Here is a 25,909-nt window from a genome sequence, read left to right on the forward strand (position 1 = left end):
TTTGAAACTTCGCATACACATCTGGGTGTTTGCTCTCCAGTTCACTCATTTCTTGTACGTAGAGATAAACTGGTAAGAGAAGACTGAAAACCCTTTTGTTCGAATTTGATAAATGTTGGGTGATTGCCTAACAGAGGTTTGATTATATAGATAATTTATTGATGTTACGCCCTTCATTTTTTGCCGCCATCTTGGATTTCAGGTTAAATACTGATCAGATCTAAATTTTATTGACACCAGTGGATTGCTGATCCATTAAAACCATGGACCAGAACCAACAATTATGTTTTTATATCACAATTATTGAAGAAGTGATAGATGTTTTCGTTATTTCAAAGCCCGGTGGTGGCCATCTTGAAAATGACTGTTTTAACCCATTTACGGATGTCAGATTTTGGAAGACTTTTTTTCTATTGATCAGTATATCCAGTAGGAATGAAAACCACTGAGAAAACTTTTGTTGCAATTTGTTGTGGGTTTGGTGGTTGTTTGTCATAAATTGACCCGACTATACATATTGTTACGTTTGAGGGGGGGGTATGCATTCAAAGGGTAATTAGGATGTTTAATCAGGTATGCCATGCTGTTCGAGTTTACCAGGATCTCGATGTAATAAGTAGCAATTCAGTGGTGATAAGTTGTCTAGTAAATGTTCATTTCTTCAAGGGGGAAATGATAAATGTCACGTAATTAGATAGGGACACGGGATAGGGTAAGTGTGTCTGCGTAAACCCCTTTTGGTATTCTCTGAAGACTGGCCGTGACGTCACAGGACAGTGCAGCGGATGGCTCCGCCCCGTGATCACGATTGGCGGAAGGCGATGGCGGTGGGCCAATAAACGGCTCGATTGAAGTGACGAGGACCAAGGATAAAAAGGTTCTGTTCGGGGTCGAAAAGGAAGAGGAAGAAGATTACAACCAAAAGATCGTGGTTTTTTTGGTGGGGAGGCTGTTGCGCGGGGAGCATCCTTGTTGTTGTGCTGATTCGATCGTGTTCTTGATCGTGTCTTGGAGCCTTGCTGAGCCTCGTGCCTCACCTTGGTTGGCTCTGGGGTTCTGCTGACTCGGAGTACGGGGTCGAACGCCGGGCGGACCTGCCTCCCTCTCCTGCTCGCAACTTGGCGTCAGAACTGGTTCCCTGGCGGCTGTGAGCGGACTTGGGCCAAGACCAGGAGGTCGACAGCACCACGGTTTCTCCTGCCCCCCTGACGAGAGCAAGGCCAGCTCATCCGACGCCGATCCAGGGACAGTTGCGTCCACACCACGGTCCAGCCTGACTACCAGAAATAGCTACTGTGTGTGTGTGTGTGTGTGTGTGTGTGTGTGTGTGTGTGTGTGTGTGTGTGTGTGTGTGTGTGTGTGTGTGTGTGTGTGTGTGTGTGTGTGTGTGTGTGTGTGCGCGCTTGGCGCCTTAGAAGGTTTGAGATCTCTATATTCATTGGAATTGTCTGTGTTTTTCCCCACGCCCGATCCCACACCATCCCGTCGAATCGCCCCGGATCCCTCTTCTTGCCGAGTCTTGTTATTTCTGGTAATAATAAAAACAAATAAACATCATCAACTCAGTGAAAAGCGACTCGTGCCACCTTCCTCGTCCCGTTTGCGGTAGAGCGATTAGAACCGCCATGTTTGGGTTATAAACAAATAAACCGCCTCCATCGTTTCGGCTCATTCTACGTTGGCGGGACTGTTCAAGTCCCGTGGACGTCACAATATTATGGACATGGAAAACCACATGAAGCCGAGTGCAGGACAGCATTTGAAATGCAAATGGGATTGCATCTGTCATTAAGTAGCATCTTCAGTGTGCCCAAATAACATGCTTGTATGGATCATTTTTCAAAAACCCAAACCAAACGTCTGTCCAACTCAGGTGAGTCGAATAACACTGAAACTGTGTCAGCCAGAGGCAATCTTACAAGTAGTGACAGCATTATAATTGTGTCAGTTCTAGTTGAAAATTTAAACAGTAGTGTTAAGTGATTTAAGACAACAGCTCGGATTCTTTGAAAGTAAGCATTCTACAGCCATGTCAAAGTTTGTTCCCCACAATCAAACGAGCATTAATAAATTACCTGTATTTGAATTGTTGTGCCATGTACTATATGTCAGAGGAGTGACTTCAATGTTGTTTTTGTAATTGCATTTCTCCTTTGGAGTCTTGAAAGAAATGCTGCTTATGGGGTTTGCCTTTGGACACCCTGCTCTTTGTTTTAGGGCAGCCTCACTCAATTCTTCAAACCAGTTGAGATTCAATGGGCCCAGATCTGTAAAGGAGAAAAAAAAGAAGAAAAAAAAAACATTAAAAAAAAATTCAATGAAATTAAAAACAACCTCAGAAGGATGACAAGGTGGGTCAACCAACCTAATGTTATTTTAACAGCACAGCAGGGGCTCAAACTTAGAACCCTGAGATCCTGAGCCAGCCACCATAACCAAAATTCAACAAATCATGTGTATTATTCGATGAAAACAAACAGACATCAACAAATAATATAAACCAATGTCACCCGCAGGGTGACCCGTATCTTGCCAAAAGATGAACACGTGTGACTTCTTTAAGGTCACACTGAGGTGAACAGAGCTGCTATCCACCAGGAGCGACTCCTTGAGGAATATCTGCCTACGAGAGATTCCGATGAGAATCGTTATACAGAGTAAGCATGAAAAATATGTTTTCCTCATAACGTCACCAAATGACGTCATAATGTCTCAAGCTTGACATATATAGAAAGCACTCATCGAGGTGTTCAATTTGAGGTACTACACGATATGGTTCCTAAAACTTGAAAATTTGACCTTGGGGTCAAATATGTTTGACCTGAGGCGTTAGCCATGAAGGTCAAGGCCAATCGCCACCAAAAATTAATCAGCTGAGCGCCAGACCATGAACTATATTCCCATGAAGTTTGAAGACGATCCGATCAAAATTACTCAAAAAATAAGGGTTTCGTCGACTCCCCTGATTTGCGACAAAGTGACCTTGACCTTGACCTTCAAAATTTTATGCGCTGAAAGTAAAGGGACCTCTATAGGCCTCTGATATGCGGTTACAAAAATGTCCAATGATAACTGTGCTCTGCAGAATTTTTTATACGTCATTACAGACAAACAAACAAACAAACAAAAAAAACCATACAAGCTGACTAACATATCTTGCAAAAACTTCGTTTTGGCAAGATAAAAAGATATATTGTGGTAAAATAAGTAGTTGCAGTTCATTTTGGACCACCCAAGTATACAGGGTGTTCCAAAAAGACCCAAACAACTTTGGTTGTTAAATGCGCGGGTTCTGCTAGTATATTTAGAATCACAGATGATACGATACCCTTTGGTTTGTATAATACAGAAACTCGTGAAATTTTGTGCACAACATCAATACACTTCAACGTGAGCTCCGTTTGTTGCACACAGGACACCGAGGCGGTACATGAGTTCTTGTCATGATCGGCTCAGCATGTTTGTGTCCACCAGTGTTCATGCAGTTGTGATCCGAGAATGAAGATCCTGCAGGTTTGCCACCTTGGTGGTGTTGCAAACAAAATCTCTGACAAACTCGCACAGAAAAAATAAATAAATAAAAATAAAGGAGGGTTATGTACGGTGATTGTCGGGGCCAGGTAGTTGGTCCATCTTGGCCAATCCAGCGATCTGAAAATTTATCATTCAGGACGGCTCGAATGACAAAGACCAAATGAAGGGGAACGCTGTCCTATTGAAAAATTGATATCGGGTTGCAGGTTTTCAATCTGTGAGAATCCTTACAACATGTTCATGTAAATTGTTGAAGTCACTGTATCCTCCGCAAAGAAAAATGGACCCACTAAGCAGTCATGGAGAAGGCCACACCACACATTGACCTTTGGACTGTCAAGTAAGTGTAGAATGACCATGTGGGGGTTTTCACAGCCCCAAATCCTCACATTGTGCTGGTTGACCTTCCCCGATACATGAAAGCAAGCTTCCTCTGTGACCATGGCCTTTTTCAGGTAATCTTCATCATCCTCTACGCGACTGAGCATTTCCAAGGCAAAGGCCGTGCATTTGGGTCTGTCATTCGATTTGAGTTCCTGCAGAATCTGGACCTTATAGGCATAAAGTACTGTCTTTTATGGAAGATCCTGTGTACAGCAGTGGTTGGTAGTCCCAGTTCTTTGGATGCACGGCAAATTGATTTTCTGGAAATTTGTTGAAATGATTCACACACTCGTTCAACATCTGCTGCACTTGTGCTTGATAGATGAGTACTTTTCTGTTTCTGACAATCTCCAGTCTCCTTAAACCTCTTGTACTACTCTCTGATATGAGTCCGCGATGGCGGATTTCTTCCATACCTCGAACAGAAATTACACCGAACGTGTGTCAGATCTGGTCTCGATGAACCATTCAACACACTGAGCTTTCTCCTGTGGAGTCGCCATTTTCTTTTACATTCAACCACCAGACCTGAAAATAAAGAAAACGGTTTGAGTTTCTGTATCATCTAAAACAAAGGGTATCGTTATATCGTTTGTGTTTCTAAATATATTAACAACTAAAGTTGTCTGGGTTCATAATAGACACCATGTATAATAATATCCAATGCCTGTGGGTCATTTTTGCATCTCCTCACAAACCACTGCCATAACAAAGTTGATAATTGTACAGTATTAATCACCGAGAACCCGGGGAGTGCAGGGGAAAAAGAAAAAGAAAAAGAAAAAGATGTATTTGGAGAAATACATTTTCATTATTCACATTGATACATGTCCAGACAAAGCAAGTGTGAAATATGCTTCACAAGGTTCAGTGAAGAGTCATTCGATGATGCCGATTCACTATGTGAACCTAGGCTCACTGTGATTGGCTAATCACACATGACATCAATACCTCCTTACTGTAACTGTTTTCTGCCATCTCAGCTGTCCAGATTTTGAGAAACTAAAAATTAATAAAACTACATGTACAAAATTAATGATGCAACAGAAAGTGGAGCTGAGGCCCATAAGCTTGGTAATATAAATGGAAAAAGGATAATGACTTATGGATGGAATTAAAGAGGGAAGACAGCAAATCACAAACCTTCAGGAGAGCCAGGACTGAAACAGCCAACCCAAAGATGGCATATTCAATAAGAAAGAACAAGAAGAGGAACATTCAAAATATACCACTCCCTTGGCAAATAAATAATTAACAAATCCTCCAGCATTCGACATTGCCAGGCACCAGAGGCACCCGGCGATGCTGCCATGCAGCACATAGTTGGGGAGCCAGCAGATGTTTAATTGCACTATTGAGTACATTTTGTTTGATTACCTCATTCGATTTGGAGTATCATGCTGATAAATGAATGGGCAGTCTTAAGTTGCACAACCTCGGCATTTGGCCCCTGGGGGTCGCAAAAGTTGACCATAAAGTCACTTTTATTTGTAAATTTGAGTACCCCAAAGACCAAAAAATGTCTGGCGTAATTAGATAAGACCGGTCTTATTAAGGCCTAATTAGCGATTTATATGCACTTTCGAGTACCCCCAAAATTATTTTTTATATGATCCATCTATCACTACTGATAACATTTCCACAACTTAAGACAAAGTTTTCCCCGGCGTTTGTAGATAAGACCGGGTTCCTTGGGACCCTACAAGTATATCCAAGACGCCAAACACCTAATAATAACAAACTTGAGAACTTAATATTTAATTGCACCCAAATTTCCTTTAAGAGTGTGGAAATCCACTCCTCTATTGGTTTCACTGAAACCATTCCTAGTATAGCTTCATTCCTGGTATAGCAATCAAGTTATTTTTAAAACGGATGGTCTGTTTTCCAATAAAGCCCATCTTCCTATGGGTAAATATTTGGGCATACAAACACCAAGGCCCGACCTAGACATGGATCCTGTACCCAACAATCCTGAGAATGCTACTAGTCAAGAAAGCAATCAAGCCGTTGTTGAAAAGTCTTCAGGTAAATTGTCCATTCATATTAAAAAATTATCAAATTAAAATATATATCCGAACTGCTCAAACAGTTCTGCGATATGGGGTTGAAGAATTGTTATTGTTTTTCAGATTATCGGCAAGACCACCAGCCAAAAAGATGCATCATTCACGTCATGGAGAAGGAGAAATCAAAATTATTCATTGTGACAAAAGACCGCTGGACCATGAGAGTAAAATCGGCAAATGCCCGAAAACAAACTAAAAAGTATGAAAAAAATCAAAACACCGTGCACTGATCGAGAGCCTCCCTTCAGCGTCTACAGAAGAGGATGGCTATCACGTGAAATGTTATCGCACATTTACAGCTATTCAATCTGCTGGCCCCAATCTAGACCAGCCATGTGAAAGCAAGCAATTGCGTTCATCGACGTCTCCTGTGCCAGGAACTTCACAAATATCTGATGTCGGGATTTTTCCCAATGAATGTCTGTACTGCCATAAAAACTTGAAAACTTTTCCAAATGTAACCAAGAAGGAGGGGTTATGTTTAGTTCAGACTAAAAATGGAGAAAACAAAATGCGTGAAGCTGCAAAACTGTTGGGGGACGATGAAGTATTGACAACAATATATGACATTGATATCATTGCCAAAGAAGTAACATATCACCGCTCGTGTAGATGCAGCAAACTCTTAGCTGCCGCTAGAGTAAAGAAGACAAGACAACAAAGTAGTCCCCAGCAAAAACGGGGCAAACGAGCAATGACAGAACTAGTGGAGTATGTGAAGACAAATGTAATCCTTGGTTCTCGATCGGAGTACTTAGTCTCAAGAATTGACCGGTATCGCCTCTTTTGCGAGGAATATGAAGAGGAATCCTCTATTAGTAGCGTTCGTTATCTTGGCGAACTGCTAAAAAAGCAGTTCCCCACTGATTTGACAATCTCATTGCCAGTCGCCAAGAAGAGCGGTTCACTTGTCTACAACAGTCGCCTTGATTACAGATCTATAAAAGAGGTTCATAATTTTAAGTGTTCTCCCGAAGGACAACTTGTGACGTCTGCCTTATTACTGCGCAAACATTTGAAAGGGGTTAACCAGAATCCATTAAGTGATCCGCTCGATGTAGATGCGCTTGTCCGTGGCGAAGGTGAAGCACCACCATTGGCACATATCTTCTTCGAAACGCTTTTTGGTGGTGGTAATAGAGATTCAGAAAGTGTAAAACGGCGGCCTACTGCGGCAAGCGACGATGCACTATTTAATGTTCATAATGGACAGTTAATGCCCAAAAAACATATTTTGCTAGCTATGCTAATCAAGTCTCTCACAGGAAGTCGCAAACTGATCACGGTACTAAATCGCCTTGGCTACTGTATCAGTTATTCCAAACACGAAAAACTAGAAACAGAACTCGCAACTGTTATACAAAACCGAAATAAAAGCAGTCCAAAGGGAGCGAAGCGTGGAGTCACTATGGGAAACGCCTATGACAATTATGATGAGCTGGTTCATACCCTGTCCGGCCTCAACAGCCTCCACGACACCATGGGCATTTTTTTTTATCAAAATGTCAACATGGAAGCAGAGGACATTGATGAGGTACCTCAACCTGTACTGCCAACTGAACAGAAGAGAAGAAGCAGAAAGAGAAAACTCAATGTCACCCCAGTTGAAATAGCGCCATATGGCAAGAAGCCTCGGATGGACAAGTTCGAGTACCCAACGATAGACAAGCAACCACTTGCCGAACTTTCCCATCAATCGCTTAAACTGGACACATTGTTCATGGTGCGACACGCGATGGATACAAATAAGGTCCCAATGTGGGGTGGCTTTAATGCGCGAGTCCACAAGGACAAGCTGCCGAAACAGATAATCCACTATTTGCCCAACATCAACAGACCAATAAACCGAGATAATGTCGTAGCAGAGACGATGCGGACATCGATGAAATGCGCAGAAGAATGTGAGCAAATGTATGGATTGGTCACTTACGATCTCGACGTGGCCAAGACAGCCCACAAGATACAAGTGACAAATAGGCCAGAATTTGACAAGCTATTTGTTATGTTTGGAGTCTTTCACCTACTCATATTCCTCTTCCGAGCAAGAGGAAGGTTTCTTACAGAGTCTGGTGGGCCTGTGATGCTGACTGACTCTGGCGTCTTGGCACCGGGCTCACTGAGGGGATTCAGAGTGCTACAACTACAATCGATGCAAGCGACTACACCAAATGCTGGCCCTTACCTTTGAAATTCTGCTCTTCCGCCGATTCATGCTTGAGTACGAGTATGCCGATTTGGTTCAGTTAGAGCGTGAGAATTTCCAGTTCAAAACGTGAGAAGAAATCGATGATGTCTGCAACTCTGCCATGTTTGTCCACTTATTTGAACACTTTGAGAAGTATAAGCGAGACACACAAAGCGGTGCCCTTGGTAAGACTGCCCAATTCTGGGCCATGTACATACAGTATGTGCAGCTATACCATCTACTCGAGCACGCAGTGCGAGAAACTGATGTAAACCTGTTCATAGCCACACTGACTCCAATAACTGAACTATTCTTCACGACCAATAGACACAATTATGCTCGATGGATGTCAAAATACCAACTCGATCTGATAAACATCGAAGAGACACACCCAGGTCTACGCCAGCTTCTGGACGATGGAGTCTTTTCAATCCGGCGGTCCAACAACGAATTCTCCCGTATACCAGTAGATCTCACACTTGAGCAGATCATAAATGCTGATGCTGCATCACGTATGACGGGATACACATTGTCCACAAACAACTACAATGCACGCGTTCGATGGTGCATTACGAAGAGTAGTCGGGCAGCCCTTGTCAATGAGGCTTTTGCAATGGTCGGTATGGGCAACATGAGAGGTACTCAAGCTGACATAAGTCCGGCCAGAATAAAGAGAGACAATGAAGATCTCCAGAAGATCATCGCTCAGATCGAGTCCTCTACAGATCCGTTCAGATTAGATACCAGCTTACCACTAATTAACATTAGTACCGGGAAGAGTGTACCGGAGGCTGTCAGCAATTCACAATTGCACATTCCACAAGACGGTAAAGAAAGACACGAATCTTTTGTCAAAGAATGTCACGAAGATGAAACCCGCTTTGAAAAGCCAATCCGCAAGCATCCACTTCGAACGTTCGCCACATAATGTGTTGTCAATTGAAAAGCCAAGAAAAACACGAAAGAAGCACAGCTAAAGCGCACTAGTCAGCTCCATGGTCGTATAGCCTTCACAGCAGCTACAACTGACATAGATCTTGAGTATGTCTTTTCATTCCCGCTTACACCGGTTCCATTATCTATGTGTACAGGAGATGGCACGATGACACATACCGACAAGAGCAAATTATTTGGCATTCTATAAGGAATGGTTGCTGAAAATGGGAGTCCCACATACATCCGAACGCATATAATAGACGGAAACTTCCAGTTTCACTGTATGTCACCAGATCAGCCTGTAACCTATGGGGATCTCTCACGTAACATATTGAGTAGCTGTTTGGCGTATCGCTCAAGGAGAGCAGATATCAACTTTGATACATATGAGAGGCCATCTATCAAGAATTGTGAGAGGTCGCAGAGAGCGGCAGATACAGGAGGAAAACTTGTAATTGATGGACCTCAGCAGAAGAGAGTTGGAAACTTTAAGACACAGCTGGAGGTGGAGGAATTCAAAATGGAGTTGCCAGTCTTTCTCATGAAAAATTGGTCCAGTTCCCACTTGAAGCCACTTTTGGAGAATAGAGTAGTGTATCTGGGTGTGATGGAAGAATGGTACTCGATGCTTCGTAGAGGATGGAGTGGTAAAAGAAGTCAGTGGATTCTCTCAAGTGTAATCACGCAGAGGCGGACACTCGCGTAATTATTCACATGATCGAGGACAACAAGTCCACCCCTGGAGACATAGTGATCAGAGCATCTGACACGGACATCCTAGTCCTCCTGCTCTACCATTTGCACCGCATCACTTCAACAGTCTGGATGGAAGTTGGAACAACCGGACGTGGAAATCGACGTTACATCAATGTTACAAAGATTGCAGCTGAAATAGGCCCTGCGATTTGTGCCGCTCTACCTGGACTACACGCATTTACCGGATGTGACTACACATCAGCGTTTGCAAGGAAAGGAAAGAGCAGGCCATATGAGATCGTCAGTAAGACTGCCAAGTTTCAGAAAGCTCTTGGCTCCTCGAGCCACACGGTTCCAACAGCTGAAACAGTCAAAGTATTGCTAGATTGTGTATGTGTGTTGTACGGGGCGAGGAAAGTAGTTCCACTGAATAAGCACAGTTTCAATGTGGTCGATCGTACCTACAGGCAGAAGTCCACTGCTGCACATCCATTTGACAAACTCAAAAGCATTGATGGAAGCAGTATCCCACCATGTGAAGCAGAACTTGCTCTCTATGTTGATAGAAGTGCTTTTGTTGCAAGACTGTGGGGTAGCGCACACCAACGCTACATGGACAAAATGCCTACCAATGGATGGGACAATGATGGTGAATTTCGAATCAATTGGTTTGAGGGTGAACAGTTACCTCCTGTTATAGTACCAGCACTTCATGTTGATGACACCACTGATGGAAATGAAAGCACCCCACCCAGCCACGCTGATGACGAGGAAGATGAAGATTATACTCCACTGCCAACAGAATTGGAGTCATCCGATGAGAACGATACTGATGATGATTGAGTAAGCACATAGATTACGTACAGGAGCCCCTTTATTGTTTGTTGCCACCAATTTTATAAAAATTCATATTGTCATCACAAACCATATCATTATTGTATCGTTAATAAATCATTAATTAGTTGTAATTAGTATCCTCTTTTGTATTTTTTATCCCAAAAAGATTTATGGTTCGGAATGGCCGAGCGGTTAAAGTCTTAATCACACCTTGGGGTCCCAAGGAACCCGGTCTTATCTACAAATGCCGGGGAAAACTTGGTCTTAAGTTATGGAAATGTTATCAGTAGTGATAGATGGATCATAAAAAAAAAAATTTGGGGGGTACTCAAAAGTGCAGAAAATCGCTAATTAGGCCTTAATAAGACCGCTCTTATCAAATTACGCCAGACATCTTTTGGTCTTAAATTATATTTTTGTTCATTGCCAGTGATCTGAAATTCATAACTGCAATCAAAAACGGTGTAATCCAATTATTTTATAATTTGGGTTTTGGGGTCTCGAGTACGCTTAGGGTCCCAAGGAACCCGGTCTTATCTACAAACGCAGGGGGAAACTTGGTCTTAATTGTGGAAATGTTATCAGTAGTGATAGATGGATCATATAAAAAAAGAATTTTGGGGGTACTCGAAAGTGCATATAAATCGCGAATTAGGCCTTAATAAGACCGGTCTTATCTAATTACGCCAGACATTTTTTGGTCTTAAGTTGTATTTTTTTTGGTCATACAGGTGATTCAAGCAAAATTAGCTTGAATTGTAGGGGGTACTCAAATTTACAAACAAAAGTGACTTTATGGTCAACTTTTGGGACCCCCAGGGCCAAACGCCGAGGTTGTGCAACTTAAGACTGTCCATTCATTTATCAGCATGATACTCCAAATCGAATGAGGTAATCAAACAAAATGTACTCAATAGTGCAATTAAACATCTGCTGGCTCACCAACTAACATGGAGACTGAATTGGGAACTATGTACAATAATTGATTTATTGCAGAATTAAAATAAAAAAATAATAATCAAAAAATAAATGATTTCACAATCAATTGCCAAAGACCACACATAAACCACCAATGTTTCATCCGAATCTGTAACTTTCTGTAACAAATTAAGTAATTAATCAAAAAATGAATAATTAATTGATTAATCAATAAATCAAAAATACCCTTTATTAATAAAGTGATTGATTAATGAAATTTTTTTTTAAAAAATACAGTTTTTGCCAAAGCAGAGCTTCACTTTTATCCCCAAATTTCAGCTCCCTAGCTCAAAGGAAGGCAGAGACCGCTCATGAGCAAAAGTATCCAGAGAAGAATTAGGAAACGATAGACCTGTTAGTTTGACTTCAGGTGTGGGGAAGGTGTTGGAGACATTAACTAGGGACCGGATGAGGAACCATTTAAAAAAATACAAACTTATTAAAGGTAGTCAGCATGGGTTTACCAAAGGTAGTTCCTGTTCAACAAATCTTTTGGAGTTCTATGAAGCAGTGTCTGATTGGGTGGATTAGGGAAAGGCAGTGGATATACTATATCTAGACTTTAAGAAGGTATTTGATAAGGTACCACACCGGAGATTGTTTGCCAAAGTGAGGGCTTGTGGAGTGGCTGGTCAGGTAGCTAATTGGATTGCAAACTGGCTTAGTGGTAGGAAGCAAGGTACCTCAGGGATCAGGACTCAAACCATTACCATTCATTATTTACATCAATGATTTGGATAATGGGGTAAAGAGGAAGCTTTCTAAATTTGCATATGACACAAAGCTTGGAGGTAAGGTGGATAGCAGAGGGGTGGTGATCAGATACAGGAAAGTATTGATACTTGCATAGATTTGACAAAAGATTGGCAGATGTAATTTAACCTGAGAAAGTGTAAGGTGTTGGGAATGGGAAAGAACAATGAAAATAGAGCTTACAGGATGCAAGGGGTAATTTTGGAGCATGTCACACAGGAGAAAGATCTGGGGGTGGTAATAGATACGGGAGGTAAGCAGGCAGTATAATGCCAGGCAGCTATAGTTAAGCAAAAAGGGTTTTAGGTCGTATTCAGAGGGGGATCAATTATAAATCAAAAGAGGTGGTGTTAACATTGTACAGGAATTTAGTGAGGGCCACATCTAGAATATTGCGTGCAGTTTTGATCACCACAACTCAGGGACGACATAGATGCCATTGAGAGGGTTCAGTGTAGGGCTACGAGATTGATTCCGGGCCTAGCTGGACTCAGCCATGAGGAGTGGCTGAAGGAGACAGGGCTTTATACACTAGAAAGGAGGCGGTTACGAGGAGATATGATAGAGATGTTTTAGATCATGAAAGTTATAGATAAAGTAAGTGAAGATGAATTATTCAACAGAGTAGACAGTGATAGGACCAGGGGCCATAGCCTGAGTGTAACGAAGAGGAGAGTTAAGACGGTAGTAAGGCAGGGGACTTTCACTCAGAGTCGTTAATGCGTGGAATGGCCTCCCTGCAGAGGTAGTGACAGCAGAAACAGGAGATAAGTTTAAATTGGAATTAGATAGGTACCTGTAAGTTATGGAGATATATGGGGTATGGGATGTTGGGACGACTTTTCGGTAGATTGAGCATTGATGGGTGATTGTGTGCGTGTGTACGGAGTGCTGTTGGTGGGGGTCTCGTCAAGGAGGGTTGTGTGGTTGATGTGTGTTTTTTAACCAAGCCCATGCCCTCTCCCCTGAGATAGATATATATATATATATATATATATATATATATATATATATATATATATATATATATATATATATATATATATATATATATAGTCATGCGCCGCTTAACGACGTTCCGGGCAACGACGGATCGCATATGCGACAGATCTGCCAGCTGTGAAAAAAAAAATAAACAAAAAAATGAAAAAAAATATGTCGCTGAAAAATTCTTATCGCCGAGTGATGTAGCCTCGTATAAAATAGCACATACAATTATGTACACTCTACAGAACATAATACCTCATAATAATAATAAACAAGGACAGTGTGGCCCTGTTATAATGCGACCGTTGAGGTCCATAAAATGTCATCGCTAAAAAAACAGGTTCGTGCTAAATTGGGATTCAAGGAAATCGGCTTTCAAACTGATCCAATGTTTCCACGTTTACCTTCTAGCAAGTAAATTACCTTTGAATTGAAGAATTCCACGAATAAATCGTTGTTGTTCGTCAATTAAAACACAAATTTATTTTTAGTGAATCTTTTTATGTTGTTTAAACAATCGCACTGTTCCGAAAATATATCACAATTGACAGGTGCTCGTTTATTCATTTGTAAATTATAACATCGATGCAATGATTACGGATTTATAAAATCCAAACGCTATTTATTCACCTTTCTGTAATCGATGCGAGAGGAGGTTGTAAGCTGCTGCTAACAACACTGATGGCCGTCATGAACTGCACAAAAGTAAATCTAACCTGTCTTCTGTCTCTTGGATGCGTGTTACAATTGCCGACAGTATTCAGTACAGTAACATGCTGTACAGGTTTGTATCCGAGGAGCAATAGGCTACACCATATATCTTAGGTGTCGAGGTTTGTGTAAGTATGATGTTCGAAAACGAAAATGAAAAAAAAATGATGTTCGCACAACGATGACGTCGCTTAACGACGCGTTTCTCAGAACGTAACCCCGTCGTTAAGTGGCGCATGACAATATATATGTATATATATATATATATATATATATATATATATATATATATATATATATATATATATATATATATATATATATACATACAGCTCTGGGAAAAATTAAAAACCACTGCAAAATTATCAGTTTTTCTGATTTTACGATGTGTTTGAGTAAAATGGTATGTGTTTGAGAAAACAGAAAATGGATTCTGGTATGTGTTTGAGTAAAATGAACATTTTTGTTTTATCCTATAAACTACTGACAACATTTCTCCCAAATTCCGAATAAAAATAGTCAATTAGAGCATTTATTTGCAGAAAATGACAATTGGTCAAAATAACAACAAAGATTCAGTGTATTCAGACCTCAAATAATACAAACAAAACAAGTTCATATTGATTTTTAAACAACACACTAATGTTTTTACTTCGGAAGAGTTCAGAAATCATTATTTTGTGGAATAACGCTGATTTTCAATCGCAGATTTCATGCGTCTTGGCATTCTCTCCACCAGTCTTTCATATTGCTGTTGGGTGACTTTATGCCACTCCTGGCGCAAAAATTCAAGCAGCTCGGCTTTGTTTGATGGCTTGTGACCATCCATATTCCTCTTGATCACATTCCAGAGGTTTTCAATGGGGTTCAGGTCTGGAGATTGGGCTGGCCATGACAGCGTCTTTATCTGATGGTCCTCCATCCACACCTTGATTGGCCTGGCTGTGTGGCATGGAGCATTGTCCTGCTGGAAAAAACCAATCCTCAGAGTTGGGGAACATTGTCAGAGCAGAAGGAAGCAATATGTTCTTCCAGGAAAACCTTGTACATGGCTTGATTCATGAGTCCTTCACAAAGACAAATCTGCCCAATTCCAGCCTTGCTGAAGCACCCCCAGATCATTACTGATCCTCCACCAAATTTCACAGTGGGTGTGAGACACTGACTTGTAGGCCTCTCCAGGTCTCCATCTAACCATTAGATGACCAGGTGTTGGGCAAAGCTGAAAATTGGACTCATCAGAGAAGATGACCTTACTCCAGTCCTCTACGGTCCAATCCTTGTGGGCTTTTGCAAACCTCAGCCTGGCTCTTCTTTGTTTCTCATTGATGAAGGGTTTTTTTTCTAACTTTGCACGACTTCAGCCCTGCCCCTCGGAGCCTGTTTCAAACCGTCCTTGCCATGCACTTCACCCCAGCTGCCGTTTGCCATTCTTTTTGTAGGTCACTTGATGTCATCCTACGGTTGTTGAGTGACATTCGAATGAGTTGGCAGTCATCCCGGTCAGTGGAAAGTCGTTTTCGCCCTATGCCAGTCTGTAGCTTTGTTGTCCCCAATACCTGCTGTTTGACCTTGTTCTTATGAACCGCCGTCTTTGAAATTTTAAGGATGGAAGCAACGTGACGATCACTGTATTCCTCTGCCAGGAAAGCCAGAAATGAACTCTTCTTTTCCTCACTCAAAACTTTTCTTTTCAACTCTTTTGGCATGGTCAATAGTTACTTTTTTGATTCCAATTACTTTTGAGGTACCACTAGCACTGTTTTTGCCATCCAGCTGGTCCTATTGCAAGAGGATAGTGATGACCACAGAAGTGGTTTTTATACTTTTCCTTGTTAAATAAGATTCGGTTCAGGTGATCACCTAATCAGTACCTCACTAAGTAGAATGAGGTGTGCCTGTGTTGGAATTCAACAGACACTGGAATGGAATGGCTGCCATACATAGAGATGCTGATTTAAAAAAATTTTGGAGTGGTCTCCTATTTTTTTCCAGAGCTGTGTGTATATATATATATATATATATATATTGTTGTGGTTGACGAAATTCACAAACCACCATTCAGGTCCCTTAGGTGAGATATCTCTGTAAGTACATGTGTAGTTAGGCCCAAACCCGTTGTCTAGAGGGAATAAATGTCATTCACTCGGGCTGCGACTCTTCAGGATAGCCGTTTTTCTTTTACTATCTTTATTTTGGACCAGCCGCCATTACTACCACCACCAACCACGTCTCAACAGCCATCACACAACAACCACCAACCGCAACGCCGCTTCACAACAACCACCAACCACAACGCCGCTTCACAACAACCACCAACCACAACGCCGCCTCACAACAACAACCACCAACCACAACGCCGCCTCACAACAACAACCACCAACCACAACGCCGCTTCACAACAACAGCCACGACCTTTACCGTCACAACTCGCCACCATCGCATCCACACCATCTCGCGCCACTCGTGGGCACCGATACTGGACTCGTGCAGGGCGCGCACCGAGCAGCGTATCCAAAAACATCAAGGACTTTCCGCAGAAAACGGATCAAAAACGACTCACGCCCACTTTTGTTCCGTCCAATCGGTGAGCGAGGGGCGATTTGGCCCCGCCTCCAGGGCGTTGGAGGGCGGTCGCTATATGCAAATTCATGGATCAAAAAGCATTCACGCCCACTTTTCCTCGGGCCAATGGGGAGCCAGTTAGAGAGGTGAAGGGTCGGAGGCAGAGGGTCAAGGGTGAAAGAGCGAAGTCACGGGGCTTATATAAACGGCTGCGTTCGTCAGTAAAGGCAGTTGTGCGGAGTTCAAGAGAGTCGTCGGTGGAGCTGGAAAGAAGTGGGAGAAGTCAAGAGTGAAGAGTTGGGACGAGCCAAGAGAGGAGACGGAGAGGGCGAGTAGACGGAGCTGTGGAGAGATGACGGCGGCGAAGGCGGACGAGGGTTGCTCGCGTCGGTGCCGGGAGCTGCACAGGGAGAGTTTAGCAACGCGACCGAGGTGGAGGAGGAGACGCTCGCCGCGGGACCCGAGACAGGGTGATATCCTCCTTCCCCCGAGCATCAGCAACCCCCTCCTGTTTCCCCCCGCGCTGAGATAGTGCGACAAAGGGGGCCCCTTTCCCACCCCCTACCAGACACTGTCCGCGAAGCCCGCGGAGTTGAGGCACCACCGCCACTTCGCGTCTCATCATCAGACGGGTAGGCCCGACCCGGTCTCGGCCCCAGGCCCGCCTCATCCTTGAGGGTGGTTCTTTTCTTTTGCTTTGGGAATATGTGTTGTCGGCGCCGTCTGTGAAGTAAAATTGTATAAGTGTTGCCGTGTGCCCGGTAGTCGGTTAGATCTGCATTGTTGCATTTGCTTTTTGTGTAATATTGCATTGTCTTCTTCTTTTACATGTGCTTTTGGTGGAATTGTATATGTGTGCTTTCCGTTCATCGCGAAATAAATGTGCTTCATGTTGAACTGTTTTCCCGCTTCGCTTCGTCTTTTCTTTAATTGAATCTCCATCTTGCTTCACGTAAAGGGTTGGTCGTGGGCTAAAACGCCCGATAATTAATCGAACCGTCGAGGCCGACGAATAACACCGCTCGGTTATCCCGATAGTACGGAACGGGTCGCTTAAAGTGGCCCGTGTCCGAAGTCGACCTGCGGCGAGGTGCGATCGCCCGGTCTACCCTCCGTGTGGGTACTTAGGTAGGTCGAATTTGACGAGCAACCCTATCCCACGCGGGGGCCGATTGGCACGATCGTGGTGAGACCGAAAGGTCCACCCATGACTGGTTCCCGGCGTTAGTCCGAGAGGGTCACGACTGGATTGTCCGTCCGGTGGGCGACGTGCCGCGATTCGAGTTACGTGGCCGTCAGCACGCCGGCGGGCGCGAATCCGCAACAATATATATATATATATATATATATATATATATATATATATATATATATATATATATATATATATATATATATATATATACATATATATACATATATATATACATATATATACACACACACAGCATATCATAGACTCCTATAGAGAAGGACTTGAACCTCCCATGCTCAGGGTTTGTAACTTGAGTCTGAAGGATTAACTTGAATCCGGGGCTAAAATGACTTCGAGAAGGGCGAGAGACACGATCTCGGGATCCATATCGGGGTTTTTGAGGACGGAGAGTTCAATAGTGTCATTTTCAACACCACCTGAGGACATCTTCAAGGTTAAAAGGTCATATTTCAAGGTCAAATTACTGAATTTTGGTATTTTTTGCCCGTTTTTGTGTCTAACTCATAAACGATGAGAGATGGCTGATTGTAATCAGATGCAAGTGTGTTGAGCTGTCAAACTTTGATATTTATTGTCATATATCGTATTACATAAACATTATATGCATGTCACAACACGATGCCTATTACAACTATGTCTATGGCTATCACTAGTTGGAGAGCTTTTCTTGCCTCCTGAGACATCCCAAAGCTTTTTCTTTGTCACTTACATTGAGGACATGAGCTTTCAATAGAATGTTAGCTGAAGTCGTACATGCAGCATTACTACTAGCTAAAGGTGCATCTACAGAGGATAACAGCTCAGCAAAATGAAATCGGCAACGCATTTTAGTCTTGTCATACAAATTATAGGCATTATGTACAAAAAAGATGGTTGACATAGTCGGCACACTCAATCCACCTCTATTCAAATTATCTAGAAACTCAGATGACACCTCGTTACCATCTTCATCATCAATGATCTCCTCCATACTAGTGCTATCGCCATATTGATGAACAAGGTGTCCAGCCAAATAAACTACTTTATGCTTAAGGGCATCGTCAGACCCCAAGAGATCCTGAGTGTCTTGAGGAGTAATCTCATCAATGAGTTCACTTCGCTCATCTGGATTTATGGAAGTTGTACAGTTCTTGTCACAATCAATCACACGAGAACTACATTCGGGTATAATGTCATGCTTAATGAGTGTTTGAAAATTTACAATATTAGCTGCAGCCATAATGTCAACTACGTCAATGTAGAAGTTTCCACCGCTTCTTTGCCTGGCTTGGCCGAAAATTTTTTCCAAGGCTTAATCTGCAAATATAGCAGGAAGAACGTTGTCAAAGTCTCTCTGCCAGAAGCAATTTGGCAGCATCCACATTATTACATGTGGACACAGTGAAGGCTTCAGCAGTTTGCTGAGTTAGCTTCAGCTTACGACCACCACCTCCTTGCCATGCGCAGGTATATATAATTTGGCAGGCCTGCTCCAGCCGAGTGAAACTTGTACAGTCTGCTGTCCAAGGCTGTCTGGATTCGTCATGCAGATGGATAGCTGAGAAACGGTCTTTCACGTCCATCATCTTGAACCACTCACTCATTATCTGGGTGAGGATAATTGTGCCTTCGCTGATGCCCAGTGAATCCTTGAAGGTCTTTAAAGCAGCAACAGTCTTGTCATTGAACACTTGGCATAACAATAGTACGCTCTGGCATTGAAGGGGCTTGGGGAAAAGAGCGGTGTGCGTTAGCTTGGTTAAGCGAATAGGAGTAGCCCGGTCGATCTCATAAACCTTCTGAATATCACTCCAGGAAGCTTTGTACTCATTACCATCTACGACAAATGAGAGTGTCTTGCCATCAACAGTAATCCAGTTGTTGCGAACATTTTTGAAGATGTGCACGGAGTCGTACACGAAGAACATAGATTGCTCTTGAATTGACAGCACTTGGAAACTTCCTGGTCCTCCAAGTTTTGAATAAACACTGCAGTTGGGATTGCAATTGTCACATATCAAAGAAATCAAAGTACCGCCAGCGTATTCGAAGTATTCGTGCGGGTAACCTACCGAGGGACCGTACCTCGGCGAGGGCCTGTTTGGACACGAACCGCTTAAGCGGTTCGTTCCGTTCTGGGATAACCGAGCGGGTATCATCGCCAGACCTCGCCGGACCCGATTCTATTATCGGTATTCAAAAACCAACTAGTATTCCGAAAAACAATATGGCACTTCATTGGGGGGAAAGGGGACACGACGAACGGGTTAACATTCACACAAGCACATTTATTTTACACAGCACGTATGCAGGCATGCACGTATGCAATTATGCAATCAACAAAAGCAAAAGTAATGCAAAAAGAACTACAACCGTTCGACACAATCACTTAACAGTCTTACGACTTGACAGACACGGCGCCGCAACATGCATTCAAAGCAAAACCCCAGGAAAAAGACCGCCCTCATAGACAAGGGAGTCAGACTGGGCCCGTGGGCCTTTATAACGTGGGGCTTTGGTGACCGAAAGGGCCCCACGAGACCGTTGCAGGTTACCTGCACCCTCGTGGTGCCTTGATTGGGCGAGTCACGACGTCCCATCCCCACGGCAGCTAGCGTAGCCGCGGTTGAGCTCGGGCCTTGCCAAGCGGCAGGCGAGCTCTCTCTGGCTCTCCCCACATGCACGCGCAGGTTTGCGCAACACAGCAGGGCTGCGCCTCCAGCCCGCGTCTCCTTCGCGACGCCCAGACCGCCACTGACTGACCGCTTCCACCTCCCGACTCGGACACGAGCCCAGATCTCCATGCAGCTCTGGCAGCAGCAGCACAGCTCCTTACGGTGCGTCCAGCGGCAGCAACAACACCAGCAACCCCAGCAACCCCAGCAGCAACTCCAGAGAGAGAGAGAGAGAGCGGACGCTCCCATGCGCCCTTTTTATTACAATCACAATATTTTTCATAAGCCACGCCCACTTTCCTATGCCACTCCCACTTTAAATAATAAATAAATTGGAGGTGGTGTGTGGGTCGTGGAATCGTTTTCGGAAAATAAATAAATAATTGAAGGTGGTTGTGTGGCTCGTGGAATCGTTTACAGAAAATAAATAATTGGAGGCGGAGTGTGGGTCGTGGAATTGTTTACGGTAAATAAATAAATAATTAAAGGTGGTGTGTGGATCGTGGAATCATTTACGGTAAATAAATAAATAATTGGAGCTAGTGTGTGGGTCGTGGAATCGTTTACGGTAAATAAATAAATAATTGGAGGTGGTGTGTGGGTGGGGAATCGTTTACGGTAAATAAATAAATAAATAATTGGAGGTGGTGTGTGGGTGGTGGAATCATTTTCAGTAAATAAATAAATAATTAAAGGTGGTGTGTGGATCGTGGAATCATTTACGGTAAATAAATAAATAATTGGAGCGAGTGTGTGGGTCGTGGAATCGTTTAGGGTAAGTAAATAAATAAATAAGGTGGTGTGTGGGTCGTGGAATCGTTTACGGTAAATAAATAAATAATTGGAGGTGGTGTGTGGGTGGGGAATCGTTTACGGTAAATAAATAAATAAATAATTGGAGGTGGTGTGTGGGTGGTGGAATCCTTTTCAGTAAATAAATAAATAATTAAAGGTGGTGTGTGGATCGTGGAATAGTTTTCGGTAAATAAATAAATAATTGGAGGTGGTGTGTGGGTGGGGAATCGTTTTCGGTAAATAAATAAATTATCGGTTTCCTGGTTTGTGCTGTGGAGCCTCGCGTTGCAGACACACACACACACACACACACACACACACACACACACACACACACACACACACACACACACACACACACACACACACACGTGATAAACTTCTCTCAATGCTCTTGTTTGACCACACCTCCTGAGCCACGCAATATTTTTCATAAGCCACGACCACTTTCCTACGCCACTCCCACTTTTCATCAACCATGTCCATTTTCCCTAAGCTCCGCCCACTTTCCTAAGCCCCTCATAAAAAATGACGGTGAATAGACACCCGATTTTTGAAGGACTACCATTTGAAAAATAAAACCTCAATCAAAAATCGGCTTGAGTAAAATTTTCTATATATCTCGAAGTGTTTAATTCCGAAGTCTCACTTCTCCACATTCAAAACTGAAGGACAAGTATTGAAAATACTGTACGCGGTTTTTTTGGCCACTGCACATCAACGGGTGGTTGCTGGGCAACGAAATTCAAACGCGCACATTACCAACAAATACTGCACGTCGGCAAAGTTTCATCGAAATCGTTTTTTTTTTTTTTTTTGTATACTTTGGTCGAGGCTCGTATGAGAGCTAACACACAACTCACAGCAAGGAGGCATGAGACAAGAGGGGCGGGAGTGGAAGGGACAAAACAGTGGGGAACAGACACATTAGGTGAACTGTGGAAGGGAGAGGGATGGGGATGGGACGGGGAACGTGGCGAAGAGAAGATGGACATTACAGGGACTTTAAGGAAGGAAAGCAGGGGAATTGAAGGAAGTGGGCTTGGGTGGATTATCGGGGGTAGAAAAGATCGAGGATTTGGATGGGGGAAGATAAGAGGTGGTGGTGAACAGCTGTTTTGAAAGCCTGGAGGGAAGAATGGGAAAGAATAGAGTGAGGAAGTTTATTCCAAAGGCGGGAAAAAAAGAGGAATGAAAGAGTGAAGATGAGCAGTGATTCGTGATTTTGGTAGTTTTACCAGAAGGGGGTTGTTGGCGGACCTTGAGCGCCCTGTGGAAATGTGGTGGGGACAAATCGCAGAGAGAGCAGGGGGGCAAGGCTGGAGAGGAGTCGGTAGAAGACAGAAAGACCACCCACCAACCTGCGGTGATTGAGTGAGAGGCCCAAAGACTCAGCTTCATTGCGGGAGATGCCGATGATCTTAAATGCCCTGGTTTCGACAGCGTGAAGCCGAGAAAGGTGGGAGGCAGGAGCACCAGCCCAGAGGGGAGAGCAGTACTCCATCAGGCTACGGACAAAAGCTTTGTAAGTGGTCAGGAGCTCAAGAGGGCCGAGGAAGGACTTTGCACGACGGAGGATTCGCAGTCGGCGACTGGCTTTTGAGGCGAGGTTGGAAATGTGACTTTCCCAGGAAAGGTCATGGCAGATAGTGAGACCCAGAAGCTTGAAAGAAAAGACTTCTTCCAGAGGATTGTTGAGAAAGTGGATGGGGGGGGGGGTTCTAAACGGTCCTTTCGAAGAGACATAGTGAGAGTGTGAGATTTGTCTGGATTGAAAGACATGTTCCACGTGTTGGACCAGTTTGTGATTTTATCCAGATCTGCAGTGAGTGAAGAAGCTGCTGCTTGCTGGTCTGAGGGATGACAGATGGTACGGCAGAGGGTAGAGTCGTCGGCAAATAGAAATAGAGGATTTTCCAGAGAGTCCGAGAGATCATTGATGAAAACCAGAAAAAGAACAGGGCCCAGAACGCTACCTTGAGGAACTCCAGCCTGCACAGGAAGAGGGGATGAAAGAACTCCATTTCGGGCCACACGTTGACTGTGACAGGAGAGGAAGTCTGCGAGCCATGAGTGGAGATGGCCTTGAATACCATGGGAAGAGAGTTTGGCGAGTAGTGCAGGGTGCCAGACTGTGTCAAAAGCACGTGATATGTCCAGGGATACGGCTCGGATTTCCTGTCTGGCATTGAGGACCTCCATCCATTGATGGGAGAGCAGAAGCAGCATATCCAGGGTAGAGTGACCTTGTCTGAAACCAAATTGATGATTGGAAATCAAGCCATTGGAGAAGAGGAAGGATTTCATGTCTGAAGCGATGATGGATTCCATAACCTTGCTGTTGATTGGGAGAAGGCTGATTGGTCTGTAGTTACAGGGATCTGTTTTTGCACCTTTTTTATGCAGGGCAGTGATGTTAGCAGATTTCCAAGCAGATGGCAGATGACCTTGGGCAAATGAGAGGGTGAATAGAACAGAGAGAGGGTGAGCAAGAGCAGAAGAGCAGGCTTTGAGGACACGTGGGCTGATGCCGTCTGGACCGGTTGCAGAATCTAACTTGAGGTTTGAAAGCAAGCTCTCCACCTTGTCAGGAGAAAAGGATACAGAGTCCAGGGACAGTTGGGTGCGACTGGGTAAAGTGGGTAGAGATAGTAATGGGTTTAGGACACAAGATTTAGCTGCAAACACCGAGTTTAGACATTCAGCTTTATCATGTGTGGAATCAGCAGTGTGGCCATTTGAGGTAAGGGAGGGGATGGAGGGGGAACATACACCAGAAACAGATTTGATTAAACGCCACCAGGATTTTGAGGAGGAAGAGAGGTTTGAGAGTTCAGACTTGAGATGAGAAAGATGTTGTTTTCTGGCTCTCCTGAGGGTAGATACGCGCTTGTTCTGAGCTTTGTGGAAGGAACTGAGATTGCCCTCAGTTGGGTTTGCTTTCCATGAGGCAAAGGCAAGTTGTTTCAGGACAACTGCCTCGCCACAAGCTTCAGTAAACCAAGGGCGGGAGGAAGAGTAGGACAACTGAACACGAGAGGGGATAAATCTGTGCATGAGGGAGAGCAAGTTTCTTTGAAAGAATTCCCAGGATGAGTTGATGTTTGAGAAAGTAATGATAGGAGACCAGTCTGTAAGTTTGATGGCTGCTCGGAGACCCTGCCAGTCGGCTTGAGTGAAATGCCAGACTCGACGGCGGTGAGGTGGTTCTCTGATAACAGCCAGAGAGATCTCCACTTTCACAAGGACGTGGTCAGAAGAACCAATTGGAGCGAAGGAAGAGCAGCAGATATTGTCAGGGAAATTTGTCAAAATCAGATCCAGAAGAGATGGAGCACCATCTCTTCCCTCTAGGTCTTGAAGTACCATTGGTTGAGATCCGGGTCGGGAAGTTGACCGATTGAGTCAGTCCCAATGAGTCGCAGAAAGCTTTTGCTGAGGTGCCATGGCAGGTGATAGATGCAATCAAGGCGAATTCAGAGAATGGAGAGAAGAAACGCTGTAACAGTTGGATTTTTTAGGCAAGGAATGAAGGAGAGGTCGAAATAAGAGCAGTCTGTTAAAATAGCAGAAGAGTAGTGCATTGTGAAACAGTAAAGAGTACCACATGTGTGAGAGAGGAAGATGAAGCATTATAAGATCGTTTTTGTTATTAATATTTGAGAGAGTTCAACAGATTAGGTCATGGAAGTGTAGAAAAAAAATCGAGGAAGAAGACGAGGAGGAAGTTAAGAGGAAGAAGAAGAAGCAGAATCGGGAGAAGGTGAGCATGTTGTTGTTGTTGTTGGGTATATATTTTTTTATTTTATTTTATTTTTTTTTGAGATAAGAAAGAGATTAGTTGGGAGAATGGGGGATGTTTAGAAAGTGGGGAGGATGAAAATTGAAGGTAATGGGGAGGATAGCAATTGAAGGTAATGGGGAGAAAAAACAAACAAACAAACAAAAAAAACGATCGAACACCGAGTGGAACCGGTAGGCCTCAAGCCTAGGCCAAGGCCGAGGCCTCAAACACCAAGTAAGAACGTCGACAAAAATACTCACAAAATAGCACGATTTTTGAAACAAAACCGAACTCGGAACACACAGTAACATGTAGGTGAGAAAATTAAACAGTTAAAACGGGACAAATAACAACCGGAAACTTAACTTTGAGAACGTCAGCAGGGAGCCCTGAAGAGACCTCTCGTCACTCCAAAACCAGAACCGGAAAGGTTCGCTGGTTTGTGCTGTGGAGCCTCGCGTTGCAGACACGCAGACACACAGACATGCACACACACACACACACACGGAAAACCTGACAATAAGGGATATCTAGCATATATAGCGAATCCAATATATATATATATATATATATTGTTGCGGATTTCGCGCCCGCCGGCGTGCGACGGCCACGTAACTCGAATCGCGGCACGTCGCCCACCGGACGGACAATCCAGTCGTGACCCTCTCGGACTAACGCCGGGAACCAGTCACGGGTGGACCTTTCGGTCTCACCGCGATCGAGCCAATCAGCCCCCGCGTGGGATAGGGTTGCTCGCCAAATTCGAACTACCTAAGTACCCACGCGGAGGGTAGACCGGGCGATCGCACCTCGCTGCAGGTCGAC

At 43.7% G+C, this 25,909-nt stretch overlaps 1 protein-coding gene across 7 annotated transcripts in view; it reads right to left on the reverse strand.

Annotated features, from left to right (window-relative positions):
- BRCA2 (BRCA2 DNA repair associated) overlaps window positions 1–25,909 on the reverse strand; it is a 265,664-nt gene that overhangs the window by 164,941 nt on the left and 74,814 nt on the right. For all 7 annotated transcript variants that reach the window (XM_085850729.1, XM_085850730.1, XM_085850728.1 and 4 more), the window contains one exon: window positions 2,076–2,267. In XM_085850729.1, the coding sequence (XP_085706855.1) occupies window positions 2,076–2,267 (192 nt within the window). The remainder of the gene's footprint in view (window positions 1–2,075; window positions 2,268–25,909) is intronic.

The sequence above is a fragment of the Eptatretus burgeri genome, chromosome 13 (assembly GCF_056783735.1).
Source record: "Eptatretus burgeri isolate ZD-2024b chromosome 13, Ebu_testis_v1, whole genome shotgun sequence".
Taxonomy (NCBI): Eukaryota; Metazoa; Chordata; class Myxini; order Myxiniformes; family Myxinidae; genus Eptatretus; species Eptatretus burgeri.